The sequence below is a fragment of the Schistocerca serialis genome, chromosome 1 (assembly GCF_023864345.2).
Source record: "Schistocerca serialis cubense isolate TAMUIC-IGC-003099 chromosome 1, iqSchSeri2.2, whole genome shotgun sequence".
In the NCBI taxonomy this organism is placed as follows: domain Eukaryota; kingdom Metazoa; phylum Arthropoda; class Insecta; order Orthoptera; family Acrididae; genus Schistocerca; species Schistocerca serialis.
The window spans coordinates 895047227-895073513 of NC_064638.1; the positions used below are offsets into that span (position 1 = coordinate 895047227).

The 26287-nt window shown below is 40.6% G+C and overlaps 1 protein-coding gene across 2 annotated transcripts in view; it reads right to left on the reverse strand.

Annotated features, from left to right (window-relative positions):
* Positions 1 to 26287, reverse strand: part of LOC126411634 (cadherin-87A) — a 709414-nt gene that overhangs the window by 81043 nt on the left and 602084 nt on the right. For both annotated transcript variants that reach the window (XM_050081378.1, XM_050081379.1), the window contains 2 exons: positions 10072 to 10229; positions 8172 to 8444 (listed from right to left, as the gene is read on the reverse strand). In XM_050081378.1, coding sequence (XP_049937335.1) covers positions 8172 to 8444; positions 10072 to 10229 — 431 coding nt within the window. The remainder of the gene's footprint in view (positions 1 to 8171; positions 8445 to 10071; positions 10230 to 26287) is intronic.

Sequence of the window (26287 nt, forward strand, 5' to 3'; positions counted from 1 at the left end):
TAACAAATTTAAATTACAGCTGCAGTTCATCATCCATAGTGGATATACTGAATCTTTTTTTTTTTGTTCCAGTATACCCATTATCCATGCCATGTATATACAAAATTGCCCACTTCTTATTCATGCAGCATTTCATTGAAGTTAATTATTCACGGTATAGTTTACCTATTGCTGATGACAATAGTATATTTAGTTCACAAAGAAACATTTTATTGTGCGCGTGTTTACTCAGCCCTGAGGTTCTGAATGATCAACTTATTGTGAGGGTGAGAAGAGACAAAAGGCATCAAAGTCAAAGACAGAACATTGATAAGCACTGCACCTGCTTGAATATTATAAGGAACATATCTAAAAGTAAAAATAGATTAAAGGGAGAAGAAAAACGGAAAGTGGAAATACTAATGTACTTACTGAACAGAAATAAAAGGGAAAAAGAGAGAGAGTGAATGAAAAATTAAAAAAATTGTGGTAGGTTGGTTCCAATTTCCACAGTTAAGGGGAAATAAGGTCTCTTGAGTCATACCGTACATCATGCTTAGCAACTGGCCAATGGATATCAGCAAGATGGACATTTTGTTCATTCATGCTTTAAGCCAGTTTAGTAGTGGTCATTATTAGATAAAAAGTGATGCAGTGAATATATGCCAACTCTACAACAAAGAAAACTGCTAGAAGTGGAGCCATAGTGTGTGGATGCATGGTGCATGTTTTATGGTGGGAATGACTGGTCTGGTAGAAACCTTTCAAGAGGGATAATGGCCTGGGAATGTCATAAGATCTGTGAGTGATACAAGGTGATATTACTTTCTTAAATTGTCATCTTGTCTCTCTCTTTTTTCTTTCTTCCTCTTCTTTGATTGCATTATCTTTCCACTTTACATTTCTTTTCTTCTTTTAATTTTTCTTTCCTTTTGAGAACATTTTCCCACACAACTGACATATCATTTGAGTCCCACCTCTCTACCCATCTTTCATACATTACTTGCAGTTCTTTGCACTGTCGGTAATATCTTAAGGAAAAAAGCATGGAACTGATTATTTTCACTATTAATTATGATACATTCTGTGTACAAATTTTGCACTAGCCTATGATGCCTGTCTCAGCCTGGTACTCCAAGTGGCTGCTTTTGTTGATTGAGCCTTAAACCATCCTAGTATATACTGTCTCTGACATCCTGCTCTTTCTCTGACACATTTTCATTGATATTTGCTTTCTTTTGTTCTCACAGCAGGTAGGATCTCCACAACTTAGGGTCTGAGTGATATGTCCTGCCTCCAACAAATCTTTCTTTCTCCATAAAGAAGGAATATGAGGATTGCCCAGGAAGTAATGCACTGCATTTTTTCCTTCAATATTTCTTTACTGAACATTACACACATGAAAGAATGGTGTTTTCTCTACACACCCTATTATTCCAAGTAATGTCCATCCAATTCTGTGTCATTCCACCAGCACAAAACAAGGGCATGTATGCCCTGTCAGAACCAGTCCTTGTCCTCATGGTGGAGCCATGCTTCACTGAGTGAGTCATTGACTCATCATCCTCAAAATGTCTTCCATGAATGACACGAATGGCCAAGTCATAATGCGTCTGTTTTCGTGAATGGCCACGTCAGCTCGCTGCAACATGTCAGGTATGACAGCCATTGATGTTCCCCCAAACTGCTGCAAATTGTGGAGCTCTGCTGAACTACCTTCTGATGACCTCACCCTCCGTGCCCAGTGACTAACTGTACTTGTGTTGACAGCAGATGCTCCATAGGCTTTGCACAAGCAATTGTGAATATTCTCCAGTTTCTTTCTCTGCAGTGAGAAATTCAATGACAGTACATTGCTTGTAACATACATCACCTTCAGATGCCATTTTGAAACTGTCCTGCATCTATGCTATCTGACACAAGAGACAGAAACTTGGTGTGCTCACTCAGGAGACTTCAAACAATCCATACGTAACATTTCCCATTCATAGCATTGTTTTCGACTGAGAAAAAAAAATGCAGTGCATTACCTTCAAGGCAACCCTCCTATACAGCTGTGAAGTCTAGGATTGTTATTCTCTGTTCTACGTGTTTATATTGGCAATATTAAGAATTCTGTATCTTGATACTGGTAATTCTTTCTGCCTTTTTATAATTTTACCTATTTTTTCAACACTTTTTTTACATCCAATATTACAGAAATCTGCCAGAACAATGGCGCATGGTGCTCCACAGTACTTCCACAGTCACTGATAATGATGCTATTAGTCCAATCACAACACACTTTCACCATAGCAACATGAAATGCTATACAAATTTCTTCATTCAAGAAATTCTGCTAATGTTTGTCTAAAACTGGTCACTATCCATTTCAATGTGTGTGACTTACTGAATGGGTTAACCATCACTGTTATCAAACGTCTGAGATTATCACAATATTTTAACTTTAAATATTTATCCTCTTAAATATTTATTTCTTTTTTAATTTCTTTTTTTTTTCATTGTTGTTTACTGGTCCAACCAAGTACAAGGGCTAAACTCATTCACAGATGAAACTGACGATAACTGAACTACTGACTCTAATGCAGAATAAAAGTGTGCAGTGAACATTTAAGGAGACAAATGCGTTATGTCAAATCAACACATTTAAAGAGGAATCAGAAATGTATATTTAAAATAACAGTTAGTATGCAGCACATAACAATTTAAGTCAAGCAGAGCACAAGTTCATATAAAGTTTTATTGTAAATGAAAGTATAGTATCATCTAAGATGGATAGTGTCAATTATTTTAATTTTGATGTCCTTAACATACCATTCATTGCAAGCAAATATAGACCCATTGTTTCCTGTTAGATAAAAAATGTTAAAAGTGTGACTACCAGTGCGCCGCTTCAGTCTGTGTGTAGTACACTGAGGTGTCACGTCATGGGATAGCGATATGCACATATACAGATGGCAGTAGTATTATGTATACAATGTATACAAGGGCAGTGGATTTACGGAGCTGTCATTTGTACTCAGGTGGCTCATGTGAAAAGGTTTCCAACATGATTACGGGCACATGACAGGAATTAATAGCTTTGAACATGGAATGGTAGTTGGAGCTAGATGCATGGGACATTCCATTTTGGAAATTGTTAGGGAATTCCATATTCTGAGGTCCTCAGTGTCAAGAGTGTCCGCCCCAGTAGCTGAGTGGTCAGCGTGACGGATTGCCGTCCTCTGGGCCCGGGTTCGATTCCCGGCTGGGTCGGAGATTTTCTCCGCTCAGGGACTGGGTGTTGTGTTGTGTTCATCATCATTTCATCCCCATCCGGCGTGCAAGTCGCCCAATGTGGCACCGAATGTAATAAGACCTGCGATATGGCGGCCGGACCTGCCCCGCGAGGGGCCTCCCGGCCAATGACGCCAAACGCTCATTTCCATTTCCAGTGTCAAGAGTACGCCAAATTTCAGGCATTACCTCCCACAATGAACAAAGCAGTGGCTGAGGGCCTTTACTTAACGACTGTGAGCAGCGGTGTTTGCATAGAGTTGTCAGTGCTAACAGACAAGCAATGCTGTGTGAAATAACTGCAGAAATCAGTGTGGGATGATGAACATATCCATTAGGACAGTGCAGCAAAATTTGGCACTAATGAGCTATGGCTGCAGATCACCAACACCAGTGCCTTTGCTAATGCACGACATCACCTGTGGCTCCTCTTCTGGGTTCGTGACCAGATCAATTGGACCCTAGATGACTGGAAAATCGTGTCCAGGTCAGATACGTCACAACTTCAGTTGGTAAGAGCCAATGGTAGGGTTCAAGCGTGGTGCAGAACCCATGAAGCCATGGACCCAAGTTGTGAACAAGGCACTATCCATAATGGTATGAGCTGTATTTACATGGAATGGACTGGGTCCTATGGTCCACCTGAACCGATCATTGACTGAAAATGGTTATGTTTGACTACTTGCAGACCATTTTCTGCCACTCATGGACTTCACGTCCCCTAACAGTGACGAGAATTATTATGGATGACAATGGGCTATGTCACCATGCCACAATTGTTCACAACTGGCTTGAAGAACATTCTAGACAATTTGAAGGAATGATATGGCCAACCAGGTCATCTCACATGAATCCCATCAAACATTTGTGGGACATAATCAAGAGGTCGGTTCATGCACAAAATCATGCACTGACAACACTTTGACAATTACAGATGCCTATGGTGTCAGCTTGGCTCAGTATTTCTACAAGACTTCTAATGTCTCATTGAGTCCATGCCATGCTGACCTGCTGCACTACACTAGATAAAAGGAGGTTCGACATGACATTATGAGTATCCCATAACTTCTGTCTCCTTAGTACATGTGCAAAACAATGCTTTTGTGAAGTGAGGTTGTGAATTGTGTATTTGTCTACTACTTATTGTATATACTTTATGCATGCATGGACTTATCCCTGTATTTTAAGAGCATCAACGTTTCTCCTACATCTTGAAAAATGTGTGTAATGTGCATTGTGTACACAATGTTGTACATAAAAGTGTGTTAAAAACTTTGTTTAAACATTTTTATTGCTGATTGTACAACATATTAAGCACTGCCCCCAAAGTAGTCCCTTCCACTGGTAATAAACAATACCCAACATTTCTTCATGTTTGGAAATCCTCTGGGGTGCACTTTCTGGGATAGCATACAGGTCTCTTGTTGCATCATCTTGAATCTATGGTTTGGAAAAATTTACTTTCAACTTCGTTTTACATCAGAGAAACAAAAAAAGTATGGTGGGGCTAGGTCCAAAGAATAGGGTGGGTGGAGCACAATGAGAGTCTGATCTTTTGCCAGATAGCTATGTACAAGAAGTAATTCATGAATCAGCATGTTCTCATGATGCAACATTCAAGTCCGGCTTTTCCACAATTCAGGTCTCTTACTGCACACAACATCCCTAAAATGTGCTACCAGTTCTTGATGCATGCCTGACTAAGCAATCAAAATGTGTCTGTAGAAGTTTTGTCATGTTTGCAGCAAAACTTCACACACACACACACACACACACACACACACACACACACACACACACACGCACATTGTTCTTCGAGCTCTTTCACTCTCACTTTGTCACTAATTCAAGGAACAGCTTGAGCACATACTCAATTCAGTGGCTGTAGCTAAGCACTAATGGTCGCAGTGAAATGAAGATAATGACAGTTTGTTGTCGAAACCTGTTTCTAGGCATGCTTAGTAGCCACAGCACTCTCCTTATGCTGGTTGATGCCCTATTTCAGAATTTCAGTCTTTTTTAAAATACAACTCATACTTTGGAAAATCCGGGATGAAATGTAACAATACCAGAGAAGGAAAGTTGCTAGTCACCATATACCAGAGATGCTGAGTCACGACAGGCACAATAAAAAGATTTACACAGTCATAGCTTTCGGGCATTAAGGCATTTGTCAGCAATAGACACACATACACATATGCACACACACACTCACACAAATGCAATTTGCACACATGTCTGCAGTCTCAGAGAGCTGAAACTACACTGTGAGCAGCAGCACCAGTGCATGATGGGAGTGGCGACTGGGTGGGGATATGGAGGAGGCTGGGGCAGGGTGGGGAGGGGGAGGGATAGTATGGCGGGAGTGGCGGACAGTGGAGTGTTGCAGTTTGGACAGAGGGCAGGAGAGAAGGTGCGGAGAGGGGAGGGGGTAAGTAGTGGAATGGAGAGAAATAAAAATAAAAATAAATTAAAAGACTGGGTGTGGTGGTGAAATGACGGCTGTCTAGTTCTGAAATGGGAACAAGGAGGGGGCTGGATGGGTGAGGACATTGACTGACGAAGGTTGAGGCCAGGAGGGTTATGGGAACGTAGGATGTATTGCAGGGAAAGTTCCCACCTGTGCAATTCAGAAAAGCTGGTGTTGGTGGGAAGGATCCATATGGCACAGGCTGTGAAGCAGTCATTGAGAAAAGGGGTATCATGTTTGGCAGCATGTTCAGCAACAGGGTGGTCCACTTGTTTTTTAGCCACAGTTTGTCGGTGGCTGTTTATGTGGACAGACAGCTTGTTGCTTGTCATGTCTACATAGAATGTAACACAGTGGTTGCAGCTTAGCTTGTAAATCACATGACTGGTTTCACAGGTAGCCCTGCCTCTGATGGGATAGGTGATGTTAGTGACCAGACTGGAGTAGGTGGTGGTAGGAGGATGCATGGGGCAGGTCTTGCATCTAGTCTATTAGAGGGGTATGAGCCATGAGGTAAGGGATTGGGAGCAGGGGTTGTGTAAGGATGGATGAGTATATTATGTAGGTTCAGTGGATGGCGGACTACCACAGTAGGAGGAGTGGGAAGGATAGTGGGTAGGACATTTCTCATTTCAGGGCATGGCGAGAGGTAATCGAAACCCTGGCGGAGAATGTAATTCAGTTGCTCCAGTCCCGGATGGTACTAAGTTACGAGGGGAATGCTCCTCTGTGGCTGGACTGTGGGACTTTGGGAGGTGGTGGGAGTCTGGAAAGATAAGGCATGGGAGATTTGTTTTTGTACAAGGATGGGAGGATAATTACAGTCAGTGAAGGCTTCAGTGAGACCCTCAGTATATTTAGAGAAGGACTACTCGTCACTGCAGATGTGATGACCATGGGTGGCTCGGCTGTACAGAAGGGACTTCTTGGTATGGAATGGGTGGCAGCTGTCGAAGTGGAGGTATTGCTGGTGGTTAGTAGGTTTGATATGGGCGGAGGTACTGATGTAGCCATCTCTGAGGCGGAGGTCAACATCTAGGAAGGTGGCTTGTTGGGTTGAGTAGGACCATGTGAAGCAAATGGGGGAGAAGTTGTTGAGGTTCTGGAGGAATGTGAATAAGGTGTCCTCACCTTCAATCCAGATAGCAAAGATGTCATCAATGAATCTGAACCAGGTGAGGGTTTAGGATTCAGGGTTTTTAGGAAGGTTTCCTCTAGATGGCCCGTGAATAGGTTAGCATAGGATGGAGCCATGCAGGTGCCCATAGCTGTACCATGAATTTGTTTGTAGGTAATGCCTTCAAAGGAGAAATAATTGTGGGTGAGGATATAGTTGGTCATGGAGAAGAGAACACGATACCCCTAATCTCAATGACTGCTTCCTTGTGCCATATGGATCCTTCCCACCAACACTAGCTTTTCGGAATTGCACAGGTGGGAACTTTCCCTGTAATACATCCAACGTTCCTGTAACCCTCCTGGCCTCAACCTTCACTAGTCAATGTCCTCACTCATCCAGCCCCCTCCCTGTTCCCATTCCAGCACTACACAGCCGTCATTTCACCGCCACACCCAGTCTTTTAATTTATTTCTCTCCTTTCCACTACTTATCCCCCTCCCCCCTCTGCACCTTCTCTCCTGCCCTCTGTCCAAACTGCAACTGTGTGCATATGTGTATGTGTGTCTATTGCTGACAAATGCCTTAATGGCCGAAAGCTATGACTGCGTGAATCTTTTTATTGTGCCTATCGCGACTCAGCATCTCTGGTATATGGTGAGTAGCAACTTTCCTTCTCTGGTATTGTTACAACTCATACTTCATCTTTTATATCTATAAATTTGTGCTTATCAAACAATCATGACTACATTGTTGAAAAATCTTTCATCATCTTAATGGGCCAATTCAGAATAAACAAATGAAAATCACAAATGATGGCAAAATAATTTAAATGGAAAGACAAAAAAATCTTCTCAAGAAGCAGTGGTAGAACATACACATAAATGATGTTTATTTAGACATACATTTGGAGCTAGTGGCTCCTTCTTCAGGCAAAAGGGTTGAAGGGGAAGGAAGACAGGTGAAGGAAAAGGACTGGAGAGGTATAAGAAAAGGGGTACATTTCAGGAAGGCCACCCAGAACCACGGGTCAGGGAAGACTTATTGTATGGGATGAGAAGGAAAGAAGAGAGTTGGGGGGAGGGTGGTTTATTTTCTGAAAGGTTGATTAGAAAGACACCATGAGGAGGACCAAAAAAGAGATAGGAGATACTATGAGGGAACCACGGAGAAGAGAGGAAGGAAATCAGAATATGTATTTAAAGAAGGAGAGGAGTGGCAGTGATACAGACAATGATGGAGGCCCTTGATTGACCAGCATGACACAGGAAGATGTAAGTGGATAATAAAGAAGAAATAGAAATGCAAATAATTTTTCATGTCACTCACTGGAACTGCAACAGTTCTCCTCTGATCTGGTGGGGCACTGTCGCTGGCTATAACCTGCACTGTAACCCTGGGCAGTGTCTCACGATCCAGCAACTGAGGGTTTGCCACTGTGATCTCACCAGTCTCCTGACCCACTTTGAAATCAGCACTGTGTTCACCAGCCAGACTGTATGTCACTCTTCCAAATACACCTTCATCACCATCTTTTGCTGTGACTGTGATGACATGAGTACCAGTAGGCGAATTCTCCAGCACCTCTGCCTCGTATGAAGTCTGTTGGAAATAACAAACAGTTATGAAATTTTTTCTGTTGTCTTATTATGTGCACACAGATTGTTTTACAGGACAATCTCTAGGACATCAGGATATAATTTACATGTTCATAAAATAATAAAGCACATGGAGAGCTGTTAATCTCACAGATTTATTTCAGCTAATAGAGAAAACTATGCATGCTGACAGGAGCACACTGATGGGCATCAATAGTTTTTATTACTTCACTTTTTCCCCACTGGCAGAGTAGGACTAACAGGGGATATTGAGGATATATAGAAAAAGGTGGCATGAAAGGTAAGAGGTTTGTTTGACCTGTGGAAGAGTGTCACAGAGATGTTGAAAGAACTGAACTGGCAGACCCTTGAAGATAGACACTAACTATCTCAAGAAAGCCTACTTATGTAGTTTCAAGACCCAACTTTAAACGATGATTCTAGGGATTTCTTATATGATGATTCTAGGAATTTATTATATCATTCCCATAGGGATCATGACGACACGGTTAGATTAATTAGGAAGGAAGAAAGGAAGATTGGGTTTAATATCCTATAGATGTTGAGGTCATTAAAGATGGAGCGCAAGCTTGGATTGCATCAAGGATGTGGAAGGAAGTCAGCTGTGTCCTTTCAAAGGAACCATCCTGGCATCTGCCCAGATTGATTTAACGAAATCATGGAAAACCTACATCTAGATGGCTGGGCATGAGTGTGAACCATCATTCACCTGAGTAAGAGTCCAATGTGCTAACAACAGCACCACCTCACTCAGATTAATCATGGAGGCATTTAAAAAGTCATTCTTCCCATGCTCCATAGTTGAATGGTACGAGAAAAAGCCTTAATAGCTGGTACAATAGGATGTACCCACTGCTATGCACTTTACAGTGGTTTGTAGAGTATGGAGGCAGGTGTAGATGTAGTAAATAAATAACTTATTTCCAGAACCTAACACAAAACATAAATGTCAAATCACAAGAAGTTGCAGGAAGCCTGAATTGAACCAACAATCCTCACATCACCAGACAATTGCTAACTGCTATGTCATGATGTGTGTCACACAGCATTTGGAAATATTCTCAGTTGTTTGTAAATTTGTTTCTGTAGTGTATTAATAAAATTGCCCAGACATTCTTGGAAAATCTTGCATTTTAACATCAATTAAGTATGCTTACTGGCATAGTTATAGTGTGGAAGTGCATCTCAAACATTCTTACTATGTATCTACAGTGGTGCCACAGTTTTTTTGAAACTTTATTGCTGTTTTTGGTCTTGTATTTAAAATATCACTACAGTGCATAGGCCGCTCCTCTACTTCTCATATGTTACCACCCATGACAGTTCACTGTCGAACAATTTCTCTTTATTCCCATTTTGTTGCAAACTCTTTTAATGTATTGGCTTAATTCTTTGTGTGCTGTGCTTCATTGATTTTCATTGATTTATAATGGGTTACTTCAAGTTTCTTCACTCAGTACAGGTATATAGTCATATTTTGGGCTTTTTTCTAAACTCAGTTTAGATGTGATTCATTTCAAATGTTTAGCAACTTTTTTAAATACATGATGAAGAATCTGGAAGTAAAATTAACTCCTCAAAAGATTTAGTAAACAATTATGTACAGTTACCTTTGAGAACACGGGATCCATGTCATTAACATTGATGACATTCACCACTACATCTGCTGTTGATGACATTTGTGGTATTCCTGAATCATAAGCAACAACGGTAAAATTCAGTTGCTTTACTTTTTCATAATCAATCCTCTTTTTAGTTCGCACAGTTCCTAAAACAGAAAAAAATACCACATTCTATTGTATTATCTTTTATGGAGAATCTACATCCAAATTATCACTTCACGGGAGCAACAGATTTATTTACATCACAACAAATATCACCTCACAGCAACAACTGGACTATCTGTAACAGATTTTCTTATATAAAACATTGTCTCAGATGTGATTTTCTTATATAAAACATTGTCTCAGATGTATGTGCAGGCTATGTTTCTTGCTTTATAGGTGCAATACTGAATAGCTAGTCATTAACATGATATCTACCCCATATCCTATTTCACAAATAAGAAATCTCTGATTTCAGAAAAAAACAGGCTGCACACATAAAATATCTATACATATGAGGTAATATTGTTGCTTGTACTATACATCCAAATTTATTCCACCTGAAATGGTAAAATGTAGCACGACCTTTCTTGCTTGTGACATCCAATAGTAGTAATGCATTTTTTGAAATGCATGACACAGAGCTGTATTTAAACTCCTTTCTTACAACCAGTTTTGATATTGTACCATCTTCTCAGTATCAAAAATATTAATATTACTCACATGTCATGACAGTTTCTGACATCAACAACCACATATTATGTACAAAATGTTCACATTCAGGCAAACACAGAACAGCAATAAGCGCTTTAACACAGAAAAGGGCATGACCCTTTAGAACAGCAGGTAATATTTCTAACCTTCTGTAGTAATGGGTCATACCATTTTCTGTTTAAAGCACTTACTAACATTCTGCATATGACTAATTGTAACGATGTTATATGCAATATTTGGTTATCCATGTCAGAAATTGTTATAACATGTAAGTAGTATTAATCTTTTTCGTACTGAGAAGATGATACAATACTGAAACTGCTAGTAATAAAGACATATTAAAACAATAATGTAGAAAAGATAGATTGCTACTTACCATACGGAGGACAAGTTAAGTTGCAGACAGGCACAACTAAACGACGCTTACACAAAGCTGCCAGCCACAGCCTTCATCAGCAAAAGAGAAACATACACCATTCATACACACACAGGCAAGCACACCTCACACACACATGACTGCCAACTCTGGCAGCTCAGGTCAGAATGCATTCTGGTCCAAGCTGCCAGAGTTGGCAGTCATGTGTGTGTGAGGTGTGTTTGCTTGTGTGTATGAATGGTGTGTGTTTCTCTATTGCTTATAAAGGCTGTGGTTAGAAGCTTTGAGTAAGCGTCTTTTAATTGAGCCTGTCTCCAACTTAACTTGTCCTCTTTACCGTAAAAAGCAATCTATATTTTCCTATTGTTGATATTCCTATATGGACTGATATAATAAAACAGTTATGTGTTGAGCTTTTCAAAAAAAATGTAGAACATTTTAATATTCTACCAGCACTGGATGAAACACTTACAAAACACGACATGGCTTCTAATTTCTGTTATTTTCTCTGAATGAAGATGGAAGAATATTATATTACGATGAGCCAACTGCAACATAGATTTACACAGAGGATCTAACTAAATACACACATTTCGACATAAGTAGCATCAGCAGCAGCAGTAGGAGTAGTAGTTGTTGTTGATGCAGTTTTATCCATCTGTGGATCATTTTCACAAGAATATTGCAAATGTCATAGTATTAAAATTTAAGAACAATAAAACTAACTCTTCAAAAATAGACCTGACTTACGAAACAACTTGCAACTCTGTTTGTACCTCTTCCTAAGCTTTTTTGTCTCTGTAGTTCCACATTTAACTGTTAAACATGTGGAGAAATCCTTAGGTATGAAATGTATTCTTTTATTATGCACATTCTTTAAAATGCACACTTTAGTTATGTGGGATATCTTTATGTATCAAATATATTCCTTTATTATGTATGTTCTTTTAAAATGTATACTTTAGCTTTGCGTGATACCTCACAATAGTTATATTTCTTAATATGTAAATTGTACATTACTCATGACGACATCAATTGCATGTAAATGCTTAAAGATGGATGAATAAATAATATAATTCATGCATATACATAAGCATTTACATATTTATTGGTTTATTTAAACAAATGCTCAATCAATCTTAAAGCAGAAGAGTTTGGTCCCTAGATCTACAGATTGTAATTGTTTCTTATGTAACCCTACATTTTTTATTTGATTTTTGTTGCTCTCAGAAATCCAGTTGTGTTTTTTTAATTTCTCCTGGCAGGTCAAATATTCCATCATCTTTAAAGTGTGCATCCAGGATATTTTTAATTCATGTTCCAATATTTTGGCTGCCAACCTTTTAGTCATTCTCAACATACTGGCTTGCAAGTTTCTAAATCACTTTACACATTGTGGAGTGAGTGTTTACTCCACAGTGTTTAAAGTGATTTAAAAACTAACAAGTGACTCACCTTTTGAATGGCTGAAAGGTCAGCAGCAAAAATATCTGAACATAAATTAAAAATATCCTGTTGTGTGCTGTTACACACTGATATGGGACAAGTCACAGTTGCAATCTGTATAAATTTTACGATTAATTTTTAACAAAAAACAAGAGTTACATCTGTAGAATGACAAATGACAGAAATCAGTTAAAAACTTATTGTGTAGTAACTCAAGAATTTCTGTGTTAATTCTAGAACCACTCAGCCGTCTACCGCCTCGAACACACGATATCCTAGATACAAGTGTGGGATGTTAAAATCCTACCTACTGCATGTCACCTGTTTGTGTGTGCAGGTTTAAAACCAGTCGCGGGAAGAAAGTAGACGTGGCAGTCGAGTGGCACTGACAGGTACCTGTCGGGCAATCCATTGAGGTTTTAGTGCGTGTGTAAGGAAGGATCATGGAGTTTTTTTTGCTGCTCTGTGCTTATTGTGTCATTGACTATTGTTAATAAAACAAGAACAGTTGAAAAAGTACTCTTGTAGGCTCTTGACTCAGCCTTGATAGAGGCAAGATGTATTTTCTGATTCATTTTAAGAAATTCATTGTAGTCAAGCCAACTTTCTTTTAACTGTAACTCATTTTGTTTCTAATGGTACATACAGAAAGTTACATATGTATGTTGAAAGTGCGAATTATATTGAAAGTGCGAATTATATTGTGCATGAAAGACAAATACATTGTTAACTGACAAAAAGGAAAGTTTGTATGCCTACTCATTTTATAAGTAGAAAGAGGCTTAAAAGTTCCTGTACCTAGTGCTATTTCATGGAGAAGAAGCCAAGAGATTTTCCAGCAGCCGGCTATCCTGTAAAGAAGAGGGGCTGCAAAATTCCTAGTAAGTCACCTCGTAAAGAAGTGGACTGTGGTTTGGGGAAATAAATCAGTATACCCCAGACCCATACTCACACTTTAAATTGTCAGAGCATTAGAACCTGGCGAACTGTGTGTATGTGTGTGTGTGTGTGTGTGTGTGTGTGTGTGTGTGTGTCTGGTGGTGGTGGTGGTGGTGGTGGTGGTGGTGGTGATGGTGGGGGGGGGGGGGGGGGAAGACGATTTTTCAATCAAAAACAAGAAAAGAAGCTGTTGTGTATTGCCATAGCAACCAAATATAATATGACAAGGAATTTACTATCAGACATTGGAATATGTTCAAGTATGTAATAGAGCAAAATTTGAATGAAAAATAGTGAAGACATGAAAAATTCACAATGATAAAACAGCAAAGAAGATTTCGGCGTATTTGTCTAAGAAGAAGGACGCATAGAACACTTCAACCAAGAAGATCCAGTGTGGGGAGCATACAGCTCTCACACACATCGCAGGGATGCAGACGTGGATACCAACATACATCTGATGCTGCTGGCACCAGCTGCTGTTCACCAGTGCTGACCTGCCTCCACATCCGCTCACCTACACTATGAGAATTCTTCTACGCCGGGTGAGCGTGAAACAAAACTTCATTACTTTAGTACGAAGTGATACAAGATACTGTTGAGTGAACTTTTATGTGTCGTTATCATATTTAAAGTTAGTTTTAAATGCTGACAAGAGCTAAAGCATACAAGTGTATAGAAAATCTACAGCAGGTCGAGGAAACTCAAGACCCAGATATAGCCATGAAAATTAGCAAAGAAGTGCCTGACTGGGCTGAGTTGGTAAATTTAATCAAAGCTCTGAGTGTGACACTAAGTTTAGTAAATTTTCAATTAAATGCTCATAGTCTTAAGCTAAACTCATTAGATTAGCAATTAGATACCCAGAGTGAGGCTTTAAATGCTCAGAGGGAAACTCTAAATATTCAAACGACTAATTTAGGTTTGTTAAACGCTGAAGTCGACTCTCAAAGCAAGGAATTTAGTAATCTATGCGAAGGCATGGGTGCTTTGAAGACTGAATTCGACACCATAAGTAACAAAGTAGAGAATTTAAAAGTAGATCTAAAAAATGAGTTGACAAACTCTTTGACTACTCATATAAATCATATGTTTACCAACCTTAGTAAGAAACAGAATGATACCTTTCAGGATTTGTCAAAAAGGTTAGAACTAGACATTAAGAACAAATGTAAAAATGTAGAATCAGAACCTATTGAAAAGTTGGGATCTTTTGAAAATGTGTACAATATTAAATATAATGATGTAAGGCATGGGTTGTATACTTTGAAAGAGGGTGTAGAGAAGAATAATGAATAAATGCCAATCATTCAATTGCAAATTACAGGTGTCAGTACACAAGTAGATAATGTAGAAATTAATTTCAAAGAGAAAATAGCCAACTCTGATATTATAAATGTAATTAGTTTGGAGGAACAATTTGGAGAAATTATAGATCGAAAAGTTACCGAGGGAATAACATCCGGGAACGTATCACCTATACCTTTTTCTGAACTTAATGATACCAGGAAGGGTATGGATGACTTGTGGAAAGAGATTAAGCTTATCCAAGACAAAGTAGAAAAAAGGATAACTTCACCTAATGTTGTATTAACTACTGAAGCTGTGACTGATTTACAATGGGGAGCTAATACAAGGTTATCTAGACAATTCCCTAAATTTAAGCCGGACGGAGATGTACATCTGACCTATTTCTTAAAGGGGTTTAACCAAGCATTACCAAAAAATTGGGAAGATTCCAAGAAGATCAAATTTGCGGTGAGATACCTTTTAGGGGAAGCCTCAGAGTGGGTAAAGTAAATATTGAGAATTTTTCCTCTTGGGAAGACTTTCAAAAGAAATTTAAAGAAAATTACTGGTCTGCCAGTGCACAAGAAAAGTTAATATCAGATCCATGGGACCTGAGTGGAGTCAACTATCCCCCATGGATGTTAACATTCTGAGTTAATGGGCAGAGTAATGACCGTTGGATCACAAGTTGTTTTCAGTGTTTCTTCCAAATAGTTTCCTGCACCAAATTCCTTTAAGATCTAGAACTATCCTAATATCTTATTGCTTAGAAAATTGGATAGGACCATAATATAGAGACCAACTTAAGAGAATCACAAAAAAGTGATATCTAAACGAAATAAACTGTATATAGTATTATATTTGTGGAAAATGTAATATGAGGTGACTAGTTGAACAACTGTTATACTGAAGTTTATAGCTTTTCTATTTTGTATAGAATATTTTATGAGATGTGATATAGATGGGAGAGTTTGTATAAATTTTGAAAGGGATGGGTATTGTAACACACAGCACACCTTTCAAACAACCCTCACAAACAAGTGTGCCTGATTCTTCTTCATTTGCCATTTCCATTGGGTTGCTAGGATTTCCTCTGGGGACCTCAAAGGGTGAAGGGGGGAAAAGTCCATTCTGTAGGAGATGATTTAACACCAAACCTCCTGCAGCGTTTAACTCAAGTACCTGAGAAGTAGGGAAGTAGGGATCCTGGGGAAAGGGGGTGGGAAGGGTTTCCTGTCTTTGAGGCTATCTTCTTTCTCTTCTTCGATCCTAGCAACCACATCTATTTTTTCCTTTCTTAGCTCTCATCTTGAGGATCTGTCTATCTTTTCCCTCTTTCTACATTCAGATACTTCTGTCGCTGAAGTCCTTTCTTATTTCTGTGGTTACTAATAACCTACATCTTATCTTTAGATAAGAAGGCCGAAGAATAAGACTACACAAATACACATACGCATATACACAAATATACATTTCTAAGCAAACATTAAATTATATAAGACAAAGCCTGACACAATGTGAGAACTGCCAGGTTTTGTAGGGGAAAAGCTGTGTACATAGGGAATTATGCGCACATATATGGGGAGTTATGATGGGTATACATCGAATATACATAAGGAAAGATGCCCAAACTATGATGAACAACTATAAAATAGTAATGAGTAATGGATAAATAAGAAAACATTAGTGCAATAAAAACTCTGATGAATTGAATGATAGTGGGACATAAGTAGTACATATAAACATAATATCTATTGAAAGTGTAAAAGTTGATAAGTAGAAGAGGACTCTAGGGAGTGAATGATATATTGAAGAATAAATGCAAAGTTTAAAATAGATTTATAGCTTTACCAGAAGATACTTAATTATGGTATACATAGAAATGTATATTAGAGTAATGAACTGTGAGGCCTACTCAGAAAGTATAAGAGGGGCATACCCAGCAATCACTAAGTATAAAGGGCAGATGTACCTACGTGGAGATAGGACGATCTGCAGTCTAAAAAATAGAGATGTTTTGTAAGGGGCGTACCAACCAGAATGGAAAGAGGAAGTGCTCTCATAAGGTCAACCCACAAGCAAGGAATAGGTGCTGATCCTTGGAGAAGGGAATAGTGTTGTGACAAAAGTCACAAATTTTACAGGACTTGTTCTGGAAAGTGTAAATTCTATGAAAAACTGGCAAGCTACAACTAATGAAAACCGTACATACTAGGAAAAAGGTAGTACAAAAAGATAAGAATAAAAAATAGATTACTCTTGCATCATAAACACCTGAAGTTTTCAATTGAAAAAGGAAATAAAGAAAAGAAAAAGAGTCATCACAATTCCTAAATATTAGTAAAGCTGACTAAACCAATGAATAAATGCTCCTGTCTTAATAACAATGTAAAGTAAGAAAAGAGTAGAGAAAAAATAAGCGAAAGATTGTGCAAGAGAGGACAGAGAATTGTTACTCAAAGGATATATATCTATATATAAAAAACAAAAATGATGTGACTTACCAAAAGAAAGCGCTGGCAGGTCGATAGACACACAAACAAACACAAACATACATACAAAATTCAAGCTTTCGCAACCAACGGTTGCTTCGTCAGGAAAGAGGGAAGGAGAGGGAAAGACAAAACTATGTGGGTTTTAAGGGAGAGGGTAAGGAGTCATTCCAATTCCGGGAGCAGAAAGACTCACCTTAGGGGAAAAAAGGGACGGGTATACACTCGCACACACACACACATATCCATCCACACATATACAGACACAAGCAGACATATTCAAAGGCAAAGAGTTTGGGCAGAGATGTCAGTCGAGCCAGAAGTACAGAGGCAAAGATATTGTTGAATGACAGGTGAGGTATGAGTGGCGGCAACTTGAAATTAGTGGAGATTGAGGCCTGGTGGATAATGGGAAGAGAGGATATATTGAAGGGCAAGTTCCCATCTCCGGAGTTCGGATAGGTTGGTGTTAGTGGGAAGTATCCAGATAACCCGGACAGTGTAACACTGTGCCAAGATGTGCTGGCCGTGCACCAAGGCATGTTTAGCCACACGGTGATCCTCATTACCAACAAACACTGTCTGCCTGTGTCCATTCATGCAAATGGACAGTTTGTTGCTGGTCATTCCCACATAGAATGTGTCACAGCGTAGGCAGGTCAGTTGGTAAATCACATGGGTGCTTTCACACGTGGCTCTGCCTTTGATCGTGTACACCTTCCGGGTTACAGGACTGGACTAGGTGGTGGTGGGAGGGTGCATGGGACAGGTTTTACACCGGGAGCGGTTACAAGGGTAGGAGCCAGAGGGTAGGGAAGGTGGTTTGGGGATTTCATAGGGATGAACTAAGAGGTTACGAAGGTTAGGTGGACGGCAGAAAGACACTCTTGGTGGAATGGGGAGGATTTCATGAAGGATGGATCTCATTTCAGGGCACGATTTGAGGTAGTCTTATCCCTGCTGGAGAGCCACATTCAGAGTCTGATCCAGTCCCGAAAAGTATCCTGTCACACGTGGGGCACTTTTGTGGTTCTTCTGTGGGAGGTTCTGGGTTTGAGGGGATGAGGAAGTGGCTCTGGTTATTTGCTTCTGTACCAGGTCGGGAGGGCAGTTGCGGGATGCGAAAGCTGTTATCAGGTTGTTGGTGTAATGGTTCAGGGATTCCGGACTGGAGCAGATTCGTTTGCCACGAAGACCTAGGCTGTAGGGAAGGGACCGTTTGATGTGGAATGGGTGGCAGCTGTCATAGTGGAGGTACTGTTGCTTGTTGGTGGGTTTGATGTGGACGGACGTGTGAAGCTGGCCATTGGACAGATGGAGGTCAACGTCAAGGAACGTGGCATGGGATTTGGAGCAGGACCAGGTGAATCTGATGGAACCAAAGGAGTTGAGGTTGGAGAGGAAATTCTGGAGTTCTTCTTCACTGTGAGTCCAGATCATGAAGATGTCATCAATAAATCTGTACCAAACTTTGGGTTGGCAGGCCTGGGGAACCAAGAAGGCTTCCTCTAAGCGACCCATGAATAGGTTGGCGTACGAGGGGGCCATTCTGGTAACCCATGGCTGTTCTCTTTAATTGTTGGTATGTCTGGCCTTCAAAAGTGAAGAAGTTGTGGGTAAGGATGAAGCTGGCTAAGGTAATGAGGAAAGAGGTTTTAGGTAGGGTGGCAGGTGATTGGTGTGAAAGGAAGTGCTCCACCGCAGCGAGGCCCTGGACGTGCGGAATATTTATGTATAAGGAAGTGGCATCAATGGTTACAAGGATGGTTTCCGGGGGTAACAGATTGGGTATGGATTCCAGGCGTTCAAAAAAGTGGTTGGTGTCTTTGATGAAGGATGGGAGATGGCATATAATGGGTTGAAGGTGTTGATCTACATAGGCAGAGATACTTTCTGTGGGGGCTTGGTAACCAGCTGCAATGGGGCGGCCGGGATGATTGGGTTTGTGAATTTTAGGAAGAAGGTAGAAGGTTGGGGTGCGGGGTGTCGGTGGGGTCAGGAGGTTGATGGAGTCAGGTGAAAGGTTTTGTAGGGGGCCTAAGGTTCTGAGGATTCATATATATAAACAAAAGTAAAAAATGTATATTGTTAAGATACGAAATGTTATTAAGAGTGATATTACTTGCATAATATTATGTATAAAATATCGCGTGTTCGATCTGAGGAGGGGGAGATGTAGTGGTTTGAGAATTTCTGTGTAAATTCTAGAACCACTCAGCCTTCTGCTGTCTTGAACACATGATATTCTAGATACGAGTGTGGGATGGTAAAACCTTACCTACTGTGTGTCACATGTTTGTGAGTGCAGGTTTAAAATCAGTCACGGGAAGAAAGTAGACATGGTGGTCAAACGGCACTGACAAGTACCTGCAGGGCATTCCATTGAGGTTTTAGTGTGTGTGTAAGGAAGAACCATGGAGTTTTCATGCTGCTCTGTGCTTATTGTGTCATTGACTATTGTTATTAAAGCAAGAACAGCTGAAAAAGTACTCTTGTAGGCTCTTGACTCAGCCTTGGTAGAGGCAAGACTTATTTTCTGATTCATTTTAAGAAAGTCATTGTAGTCAAGCCAACTTTCTTTTATCTGTAACTCATTTTGTTTCTAATGTTCGACAGTACGAGGTACTTACAGAAAGTTACATATGTATGTTGAAAGTGTGAATTATATTGTGCATGAAAGTCAAATACAAAAAGGAAAGTTTGTATGTCTACCAATTTTATAAGTAGAAAGAGGCTTAACAGTTCCTGTACCAAGCACTACTCAACGGAGAAGAAGTCGAGAGATTTTCCAGCAACTGACTATCCCATAAAGAAGAGGGGCTGCAAAATTCCAAGTAAGTCACCTCGTAAAGTAGTGGAATGTGGTTTGGGGAAATAAATCAGTATAACTCAGACCCATACTCACACTTTAAGTCATCAGAGTGTTAGAATAGTATATAAGAAAATATTAAACTAGAAGAAAGCAACTTGTTTTTGCTCTGAATCCTTTTCTATTTGACTTTCTAAGTTTTCTTGCAGCTTACTATACAGGAGAAGTCCCATGAGACTTACACTGCTGTGCCTAATTATATATATTTCATTGGAATGACAGGTCTGGTGATGGCAGATGACTATTTTTTGTAAAAATGTATAAATTTTTGTGAATGAAACACACTGTTTTGTGAATATAAATACAAGGCACTCGCAGGACACTGAGCTCCAGAAATAGATGTTTAGTGGTGGAGGAGAAAGGCACTTGTCCCAGTACTTAGCTAATGTATGAAAGAGCTCTCAAAATGCAACGCAATATGTGAGTACTGAGTCACTGTCTTTATTCAAAAACAGTTGTGTTTAACCAATTTACATGCTTGGAGTTTGTAACAGAAATTGTGTTATGGAATTCATTAGCACAGCAATTTGAATAAATTATACAGGATGGTCACAATTAAAGTGCAGCTACTCAAGGAGGTCTGGTGTGAGCCGTAATTATTGTATGGCACCAAAATCTGGTAGATATGCTAATGTGTTAATATGGAACCGATTTATGCTGGAAAAAAATTAGTTCCAGGTGCAAATCTGGGGCTGTACAGCATCTCATTGATGTCTCTGATGCTTATACTGAACAAATTGTGTAAGCGGTGGTTGATATAACAGTATGTCTTTCTCACTTGTTTAACCTTTTCTGACAACATCCTGTTCCTAATCCGTTCATGTATAAATATTCCTTTATGTCTTTCTTGCATTCACAGCAGGCACCTGATGGCCAAGGGTGAAACTAATTTTCTCCTAGCATAAATTGTTTACACATTAGAATATCTACCAAGTTTCACAGACATGATAACTGCAGCCCCCCCTGGACCTCTATGAGTAACTGCAATTTAATTATCTACATCTACATCTACATTTATACTCTGCAAGCCACCCAACGGTGTGTGGCGGAGGGCACTTTACGTGCCACTGTCATTACCTCCCTTTCCTGTTCCAGTCGCGTATGGTTCACGGGAAGAACGACTGTCTGAAAGCCTCCATGCGTGCTCTAATCTCTCTAATTTTACATTCGTGATCTCCTCGGGAGGTATAAGTAGGTGGAAGCAATATATTCGATACCTCATCCAGAAACGCACCCTCTCAAAACCTGGCGAGCAAGCTACACCGCGATGCAGAGCGCCTCTCTTGCAGAGTCTGCCACTTGAGTTTGTTAAACATCTCCGTAACGCTATCACGGTTACCAAATAACCCTGTGATGAAACGCGCCGTTCTTCTTTGGATCTTCTCTATCTCCTCCGTCAACCCGATCTGGTACGGATCCCACACTGATGAGCAATACTCAAGTATAGGTCGAACGAGTGTTTTGTAAGCCACCTCCTTTGTTGATGGACTACATTTTCTAAGGACTCTCCCAATGAATCTCAACCTGGTACCCGCCTTACCAACAATTAATTTTATATGATCATTCCACTTCAAATCATTCCGCACGCATACTCCCAGATATTTTACAGAAGTAACTGCTACCAGTGTTTGTTCCGCTATCATATAATCATACAATAAAGGATCCTTCTTTCTATGTATTCGCAATACATTACATTTGTCTATGTTAAGGGTCAGTTGCCACTCCCTGCACCAAGTGCCTATCTGCTGCACATCTTCCTGCATTTCGCTACAATTTTCTAATGCTGCAACTTCTCTGTGTACTACAGCATCATCCGCGAAAAGCCGCATGGGACTTTCGACACTATCTACTAGGTCATTTATATATATTGTGAAAAGCAATGGTCCCATAACACTCCCCTGTGGCACGTCAGAGGTTACTTTAATGTCTGTAGACGTCTCTCCATTGATAACAACATGCCGTGTTCTGTTTGCTAAAAACTCTTCAATCCAGCCACACAGCTGGTCTGATATTCCGTAGGCTCTTACTTTGTTTATCAGGCGACAGTGCGGAACTGTATTGAACGCCTTCCGGAAGTCAAGAAAAATAGCATCTACCTGGGAGCCTGTATCTAATATTTTCTGGGTCTCATGAACAAATAAAGCGAGTTGGGTCTCACACGATCGCTGTTTCCGGAATCCATGTTGATTCCTACATAGTAGATTCTGGGTTTCCAAAAATGACATGATACTTGAGCAAAAAACATATTCTAAAATTCTACAACAGATCGACGTCAGAGATACAGGTCTATAGTTTTGCGCATCTGCTCAACGACCCTTCTTGAAGACTGGGACTACCTGTGCTCTTTTCCAATCATTTGGAACCTTCCATTCCTCTAGACACTTGCGGTACACGGCTGTTAGAAGGGGGGCAAGTTCTTTCGCGTACTCTGTGTAGAATCGAATTGGTATCCCGTCAGGTCCAGTGGACTTTCCTCTGTTGAGTGATTCCAGTTGCTTTTCTATTCCTTGGACACTTCTTTCGATGTCAGCCATTTTTTCGTTTGTGCAAGGATTTAGAGAAGGAACTGCAGTGCGGTCTTCCTCTGTGAAACAGCTTTGGAAAAAGGTGTTTAGTATTTCAGCTTTATGCGTGTCATCCTCTGTTTCAATGCCATCATCATCCCGGAGTGTCTGGATATGCTGTTTCGAGCCACCTGGTATTTGTGTCATCAGCAGATATTGCTGGTAGCCCTTTCTGAATGCTTTGCACCAGATTATTGATTATTATACATAAGGGGATCAAGTGTGAAACTTTGAAGAATGCCTTGTTTTGCAACTTCTTTCTTTCACTCTATGCTTTCAACTTTTTCTTAAGTGACTACAACTCTCTGTACACTGTCTGACAGACATGATCTAAACCAATCATTGCATTTTTACCAAGGTACATATTGCATCAGTTTCTCCATAAGTAATGCATAGTTGACAAGATCAAAGTCCTTTGTGAGCTCAAAGAATATGCCTATGGTACGATTTCTATTACTGAGTGCACCACTAACCTCATTTAGAAATTAACATAGGGTCCGATTTATTGACCTCTGTTTACAAATGCCAAACTTGTAAGGATTCAATGAACAGTTACTTTCTAAAAAAACCTTGGATATATGTGATAGGATAGAAAAGGTTCTTTAGTTATTAACATCACTACTTTCTTCTTTTTTAAAGTGAAGAACGACTTTTGCTGATCTGAAAATTTTAGAGTCTGGCCTGATAGCAAGGAGCAGTTTATTACAAGATATTTCTAGAAAATAAGTGCCATTTAGTAACAAAAACGAGTACAAATAAGGAAAAACTATTTATTGGAAAAAACTACAAATCTTTAACTACCTTTCTATGTAGCTACCACCATTTTGCAAGCACCTGTCATAGTGTAGCACAAGCTTTTGTGTGCATTCCTCATAACAGAAATGAGTGCCCTCTGCTGTATCATGGCTTTGTTTATAAGGTGCACAGTGGCACCTGCATGACATCATCATATACTAAGCTATTCATACATCATATAGAGGAATCCTTCCCAACCACCCAGAATCCAAAACATCTCATATGGTTCTGATTGGTTCTTCCAAGATGGCCGCCGAGTAAGTGACGCCAGAAACCATTTCCAGAAAGTTAAGTGATTTAGACAGGAATATAATTTAGTTTAACGGCGACAACAAATTAAATACGTGCATTAGTGTATCATTTAGTCTTGCCGATAACGGTTTGACTTTTATTTGCGTATTTTTTCAGAAAACACGAAAAGATCGTAACTTCGCGAAGTTGCGCTTAGGCTTAAATTTTGTAAACGTGTTTGTTTCTTGTTTCACGGTAATTTAACTAGTTTCTCGGTAACAAATAAGTAAACTACCGTAAATAGCATATAACTTCATTGTTTTAATACAGACTTCAGAAAAACAGCGTAACTTTATATCAGAAACTTGCTTATATACACTCCTGGAAATGGAAAAAAGAACACATTGACACCGGTGTGTCAGACCCACCATACTTGCTCCGGACACTGCAAGAGGGCTGTACAAGCAATGATCACACGCACGGCACAGCGGACACACCAGGAACCGCGGTGTTGGCCGTCGAATGGCGCTAGCTGCGCAGCATTTGTGCACCGCCGCCGTCAGTGTCAGCCAGTTTGCCGTGGCATACGGAGCTCCACCGCAGTCTTTAACACTGGTAGCATGCCGCGACAGCGTGGACGTGAACCGTATGTGCAGTTGACGGACTTTGAGCGAGGGCGTATAGTGGGCATGCGGGAGGCCGGGTGGACGTACCGCCGAATTGCTTAACACGTGGGGCGTGAGGTCTCCACAGTACATCGATGTTGTCGCCAGTGGTCGGCGGAAGGTGCACGTGCCCGTCGACCTGGGACCGTACCGCAGCGACGCACGGATGCACGCCAAGACCGTAGGATCCTACGCAGTGCCGTAGGGGACCGCACCGCCACTTCCCAGCAAATTAGGGACACTGTTGCACCTGGGGTATCGGCGAGGACCATTCGCAACCGTCTCCATGAAGCTGGGCTACGGTCCCGCACACCGTTAGGCCGTCTTCCGCTCACGCCCCAACATCGTGCAGCCCGCCTCCAGTGGTGTCGCGACAGGCATGAATGGAGGGACGAATGGAGACGTGTTGTCTTCAGCGATGAGAGTCGCTTCTGCCTTGGTGCCAATGATGGTCGTATGCGTGTTTGGCGCCGTGCAGGTGAGCGCCACAATCAGGACTGCATACGACCGAGGCACACAGGGCCAACACCCGGCATCATGGTGTGGGGAGCGATCTCCTACACTGGCCGTACACCACTGGTGATCGTCGAGGGGACACTGAATAGTGCACGGTACATCCAAACCGTCATCGAACCCATCGTTCTACCATTCCTAGACCGGCAAGGGAACTTGCTGTTCCAACAGGACAATGCACGTCCGCATGTATCCCGTGCCACCCAACGTGCTCTAGAAGGTGTAAGTCAACTACCCTGGCCAGCAAGATCTCCGGATCTGTCCCCCATTGAGCATGTTTGGGACTGGATGAAGCGTCGTCTCACGCGGTCTGCACGTCCAGCACGAACGCTGGTCCAACTGAGGCGCCAGGTGGAAATGGCATGGCAAGCCGTTGCACAGGACTACATCCAGCATCTCTACGATCGTCTCCATGGGAGAATAGCAGCCTGCATTGCTGCGAAAGGTGGATATACACTGTACTAGTGCCGACATTGTGCATGCTCTGTTGCCTGTGTCTATGTGCCTGTGGTTCTGTCGGTGTGATCATGTGATGTATCTGACCCCAGGAATGTGTCAATAAAGTTTCCCCTTCCTGGGACAATGAATTCACGGTGTTCTTATTTCAATTTCCAGGAGTGTATATTTGTTTATAGGCCTAATTCTCATAACGTTTTTGGAGAATCAAAGTTAAAGTATCTCGTTTAATTGTCCTTTTTTTCATTCCATCGAGTGAAATATATAATAAATAGCGTATACCTTCATGGTTTTAATACAGATCTCAGAAAAACAACGGAATTTTAAATCAGAAACTTGCTTATATACATTTGTGAATAGGCTTAATTCTTGTAACGTCTTTTTTGATTTTCGGTAATTTAATTGATTTATTCTAGCTAAAGTATTATTTTTACCATGAGTGAGAAGTGCCTGACTTGCCATAAAATTGTTTGTTCCGGGGTTTGGTGTGATGGATGCAGTAGTTTTTTTCACCGGGGGGACTGCAGTGGCGTGGGTGTTGGGAAAGTGGATCAGGCTCATCAGTGGTTATGTAGGATTTGCAGCAGAGATAGGAAGATAGTGGAACAGGAGGGGAAAATTGCTGCCCTTCAGGCTGAGCTAGATCAGGCTAGGGAAGATCTGGACAGGTTAAGGAGGGAGAAGGGCAAAGAGAGGTGGGAAGTGGCTACAGGTAGCAGAAGGAACAGGCCTAGAACTAAGTCTGACAGTTTTGTGGTGAATGTCAAAAATAAGTTTGACCTGTTGCTTCAGTTAGAAACTGATGAGCCTCAAGCAGAGGTAGGTGTAGACAGGACACAACAAACTTTCAATAGGAAATTGAAAAAGAATGT